This window comes from Lolium rigidum, chromosome 2 (genome assembly GCF_022539505.1).
Source record: "Lolium rigidum isolate FL_2022 chromosome 2, APGP_CSIRO_Lrig_0.1, whole genome shotgun sequence".
Taxonomy (NCBI): Eukaryota; Viridiplantae; Streptophyta; class Magnoliopsida; order Poales; family Poaceae; genus Lolium; species Lolium rigidum.
In genome coordinates this window covers 140,479,246-140,484,384 of record NC_061509.1, presented here as the reverse complement: position 1 = coordinate 140,484,384, position 5,139 = coordinate 140,479,246, and the positions used below count along the sequence as shown (strand labels likewise).

The following is a 5,139-nucleotide window of genomic DNA, read 5'->3' as shown; positions in this document are numbered from 1 at the left end:
TAGCTGGTCGGATCCGGCACCCTCCTTAGGAGAGGCGGATCCTCGCGTATGTGAGAGGAAGTGCATAAAGTGGCACCTCCGTTTCTCTAACACGTGGGAAACCCAAGTGGATCTATGTTGGTCTTCCACCGCTTTTTTCTGCTCAGGAGCGGATAGGGTGGGCCTTGAAATTTCTTGTTCTTAGGCGAAATCTTCCTTAGGAAACTAGTAGCTCAGCTCGGATCTTTGCAGTTGCGTCCAACTCAGCGACGGCCGTAGCTGCAGTACTTACCAGGGAATTTCCGTTGGAATCGACGGTCTCGCCGATGAAGATGTGTATCCCGCCGATCGGGATGATGGAGAGTTTGACTGCGTCCTTCTTAGCCGAGATCCAGCACTCGTCCGGTGGGATGATCGGAAATTTCCGGCGTACAAGACGCGCCCACGGCGGCGGTGTCGCCAATGCCTGCATAGGCGGAACCCTGTCCAGTTCCGGCCTCCACACGCCGCTGGCCCCATGGTGGTGCCAATTGTCATTGCCTATTCGACAATACCCTGGAGAAGGTATCCTCACGGAAGGAGGAAGAAGATAGGGCCAAAGGGCGGAGAGCCATCGGGACGGTGGTACACGATTTACCCAGCTTCGGATCACGCTGCATGAGGGTAAGGCCTACTGCTGCTTGTCTGAAATTATTTGGGCGATTGCGCGTGTTACAATGAGTTGTGGTTGTGGCTCAAGGGCTCCCAGGATCCGGCTTATATAGGCGCCCGGATCTAGGGTTTCTACGGAGAGTCCTACCGGGTACAAGTTGCATAACTACGGAATATTACATTTCCATACATGTCAAGGATCCACCTATTACTAACTTGTCTTCATGGATCCCACTCCTTGCGTAGGTCGGGTTGGATCCGGCTCCTTGTTCCTGGGTTGGACATCTTTCATCGTCAATCAACAGCAATTGGACCACCCGGTGGGCCATAAGCCACCACCACCATCTGTGGGCTGCCTGGGCTTGCCAGATAACTGGCACTACTGTGGGATACCCGTTAATCATACCCACAACAGGTGGCTTCCAAGATCGAAGTGTTCATGATGTCAATACTTTGGAAGCAAAGAAAGTCACGACTGGGAAGAAGAATGGGATCAAGCAAAGTAGTTCGTGACTCGGAGGAGAGGAGGCTAGCACTTGAGGAGAAGAAGACAATGATGGACGTTGTTGCGGAGGACAATAAGACGATGATGATGGATCCGAACACCATGGATTCCTTCACTAAACATTGGTGGTATATGGGTAGGCTCGAGATCATTCCAAGGAGAAGGCTAGCCCGTTTTGAAGCTTCCGGTACGGTAGATGCTACTCGTGGCGGAGGTGATGATGCTATGGCGAGCGGTGGTGCCGCTGGAGGTTGCTACCGACAATGATGGTGTTGCTTGAGCCGTCCTTCTTCGTGATGCTAGTGGATGATTGTGTGAAGAATTTTTTTTTTTTTTTTTTTTTTTGTATATTTTGGATGTTTGATGCGAACATTGGTGTGAAACAATGTCAGATATTGCCGCATATGCTGTCACATTGTTGAATCTTATGTTTGCGTTTTTAAATCTGGTTGCAAAATATTCTTTGTTACAGTTTCGTTTCACGGGATTTGATCGGTGTTAGAAATCGTGAGCGCATAATTTAGATTTTCCGTGATATATAAGCTAGTGTTTACTTACAGGTTGCGAAATACGATGCATCACTGATGACGCGCGCGACGCGAGAGATCTCTCGCCACCGAACGAGCGATCAAACTGAATACCGATCCGATGGCTACGGGCAAATCTTTATGGAGCTGTACTACCTGTAGTCCTGTACGTACGCACTGGACTGAAACGGAGCGGTACGCTTGTACCTGACGTACTGGGTGCGGAGCGCTTAATTTGGACCGACTACTAATTTACTACGAGGCCGATTAATTAGGCTGCTCAACGCCCGGATTTACGGCCTGTACCGCATCAGCTTTTGGCACCGTCGGTCCCGTTCCAACTTGCGCGTAAAGGTCGCTGTGAAATGTACTCCGTCGAGATCGTCAAGATAATAAAGGACGTACCTCTCAGAAAAAAAAAAGATACGGAGTAATAAAGGACGTGGAGGGAAGGGAAATTGGGAAAGAGCCTTTTCCTTTTCCGAAAGTAAAAGAGGCGGTATGTATGTTCTCGTAGATAGATAGATCAGGAGCCGTAACGTTGCGGAGCTACTTGACCCCTCTGCCACCCCGGCCCCACCACTTTCGAGCCGACGGGTGGGACCCACCACTCCCCGCTCGCGGTTACCACGGACATCGCGCCGTGCAGTGGATTGTCAACCGCCCGCGGCGCGCGTGCCGTTGGCGCCGGCGTTAATTGCTCCGCCCCACGCCGCCGTGCCTGCCGCTGCCGGTGCCGGTGCTTTTTCCTGACGTGCCTCGGATTCTCATAGCCTTGCCTGTAATTAACAACCGGCCAGTAACCCACGCCGAAACTGCCAAAACATCATTAAACCACAGCACAGGACGCGCGCGCGCGCTTCCCCTAACCACGGTGCGGTGCAGACAGAGAGGTCACGTTTTGCGCGGGATTTTCGGCAATGCGCATCCAATGGACGTCATCATACCAGTGGTTGCGATTACAGTACTTGCTAATCCCGGGCAGGCCGGTACGACTATCTGCACTGATGTCGCCATTTCCTTCGCCTCATCGGGTTTGCATTTTGAAGTTTGAAGACGATCATCGCAAGCAAACAAACTTTGGGAAACGGATGGACCGCACTGATCACCGGGAAAACAACGTCTAACTATGCATTCACCTTTTCTTAGTAACAATGAAGCTTATCAATTGAATTCTCCTAAATAACACAGCGAGGGGTATTTCCTCGACGGTAACCAAAAAGAAAAGGTTGAAAAATATGAACAGAAGCTTGATCAAAAAGAAAAAAATCTAAGTTCCTACTAATTTCTTGGTCTATTTTCCAGTCTTTGGATTGAACCATAATCTACGGTTGTGCAGGATGCAATGCTTCGATCGATCGAGCACTCACAGGACGGACGGCCGAGGTGGGCCCGCGGCCAGGTCACGAGAGGATGGCCTCCACGCTGCCGGTCCTGACGCAGCGGCACACCGGGCACGCCAGGGCGACATCCGTCTCGCCGGCGGCGACGCAGCCGCCGCACAGGCTCAGGTGCCTGCAGGGGAGGAGCACCACCGTGGCCGGCCCGCGACGGCAGCCCTGGCACGACCCGGACCCGGCGCGGCGAGGGTCCACGTAGGCCGACGACGAGGACTCCGCCGGGCCCCCGGCCTCGGCGCCGAGCTCCTCGCACGAGGCCCGCGCCGCCGCCTGCTGCAGCTGCGCGTGGAGCGCGACGGCGGTGGCCTGCTCCGAGAGCGCCTTGGCCTGCCACGCCGCCGCCTCCGCCCGGAGCCGCGCCAGCCGTTCCTCCAGCTCCGCGCCGCGCCGCGCCTCGCGCTCCGCCTCGGACGCCTTCTCCCGGAGCCGCCGCGACGCCGACTTGTCCGCCGCCACCAGCAGGGCCCGGTTGTGGTGGCGCACGCGGTCCGCGATGGCGCGCCGGAGCTGCTCGCCCTGGCAGATAGGTAGATAACGCACTCGTCAGGCCGAGGAACACGCGCGCGCGCAGATGGAACAGCAGGTGCCGCCGAATTGGTTACCTGCTCCCGGATGAACCTGTCGAGCTCCTCCCCGTGCTGTTTCATCTGCCCGGCGAGCTCGTCGGAGAGCGAGCCGAGCGGGGACGGCGAGGGGGACGCGGCGTAGCAGAGGGAACTAGTCATCTGCTGCTGATGCCGCTGCTGCTGCTCGTCCAATGCCAGCCGCAGGCCCGTGGACACGCGCGCCGCCGGGGCGGGGGACGGGGAGGCCGACGCGACCCTGTTGCCGTTGTGGATGTTGAAAAACTGCGCCGGCTGCTGCTGCTGCTGCTGGAGCGCCAACAGGTTGATGTACTCCTCCTTGACGGGCCCCGGCGCCGGCGCAGCCATGGCCTCCCTCGATCGCTTCCTCCGATTCCCACCCACGGCTGCAAGAGAGACCAATCAAACCCGTATATGTCACAATCCACGAACGGCGCGGCACGGGCGGCCGGAGTTTCCTAATTTGACAATCAACGCACCTCCTCCGGTGGCGAAATAGAGACCCGGCGAGACCCCGGCGAGCTGCTGCGGCTTGGGCATGTCCATCTCCTTCTTCCTGTCCGGCTCGCCTCTGTAAAGCAGACGAACCCTTATGAGACCCACCGACCGATCACCGAAAACCAGACCAGGACTGCAGTCGTGGGAGAAGCAACCGAGAGAGGGGACGAGAGGAGGCGCACCTATCGTGGAAGAGGAGATTGGGGGGGTACTGCTGCGCCTGTACAGCCATTGTTAAGTTAAGAGGAGAGGAGAAACGGACGAGCGAGCGAGCGAGGGGTGGTGGGCGAGGCGAAGCGGGAGGCGACGGGGAAGAAAACTTCCACTCGTGGTTTTAATAGGGAGCGCGCATCATCTCCATCCTCCTGGCGTGGCCTGCCTGGTAAAGAGAGATGCAGAGAGCCGAGTCCAATTCAGCGCACCCACTTCGCACGCTCTGCTTGCCTTCTTTAAAACCTCTCGATGTATCGCGTGGAATGGAACGGGCGCGCGATCTCGAAAACGGAAAATATGGCCACCCTAAAATTACTCAGTCCTACAGGTAGAAGATTGATTAACCTGCGGTGCGGGTGGTTAATATTAGGAGATTCCCGGAGGATGCCGCCTTCGTTCGTTACCGATTCCTTGACGTCAATGCCCCAAATTAAAAAGTGGCGGTGCTTTTGGTTTTGGTTTTGGTCGCCCGAGTGTTGCTAAACAACCATAATGGCATATGCGTTTCGGAAAGTCAGGAGGGTTTTTTTTGGAGGATATATCAGGGAGAGAAGAAATCACCCTTATAAATAACAGAGAACATTTGTGACTTACTCCGTACAATCCAATCTTTGGGATGACACTCTACATGCTTGATGTGCCATGTGGTGTGTGTGTGACTGTGTGCATGTGGATGATGGTGCGGGCAGTTTATCGCACAATTTTTTTTCTACTCCCACTTTCAAAAATGAATTGGCTCAACCTTATCTAGTTTTGTATCTGAACTTATGTTCTCCATCATG

The 5,139-nt window shown here is 55.2% G+C and overlaps 1 protein-coding gene across 2 annotated transcripts; it reads right to left on the bottom strand.

Moving 5' to 3' along the window:
- Positions 1 to 2,893: 2,893 nt before the first annotated feature.
- LOC124687353 (BOI-related E3 ubiquitin-protein ligase 1-like) lies at positions 2,894 to 4,401 on the bottom strand. 2 transcript variants are annotated; one of them, XM_047221146.1, is made up of 5 exons: positions 4,327 to 4,401; positions 4,126 to 4,217; positions 3,998 to 4,032; positions 3,665 to 3,961; positions 2,894 to 3,578 (listed from the first exon to the last, which is right to left on the bottom strand). In XM_047221146.1, exons 1-5 carry the CDS (start codon positions 4,374 to 4,376, stop codon positions 3,066 to 3,068), a joined length of 987 nt encoding a protein of 328 aa, XP_047077102.1. In that variant the 5' UTR covers positions 4,377 to 4,401; the 3' UTR covers positions 2,894 to 3,065. The 2 variants fall into 2 exon arrangements, with proteins under 2 accessions (XP_047077102.1, XP_047077101.1); XM_047221145.1 differs by having other exon boundaries at positions 3,665 to 4,032.
- Positions 4,402 to 5,139: the final 738 nt, after the last annotated feature.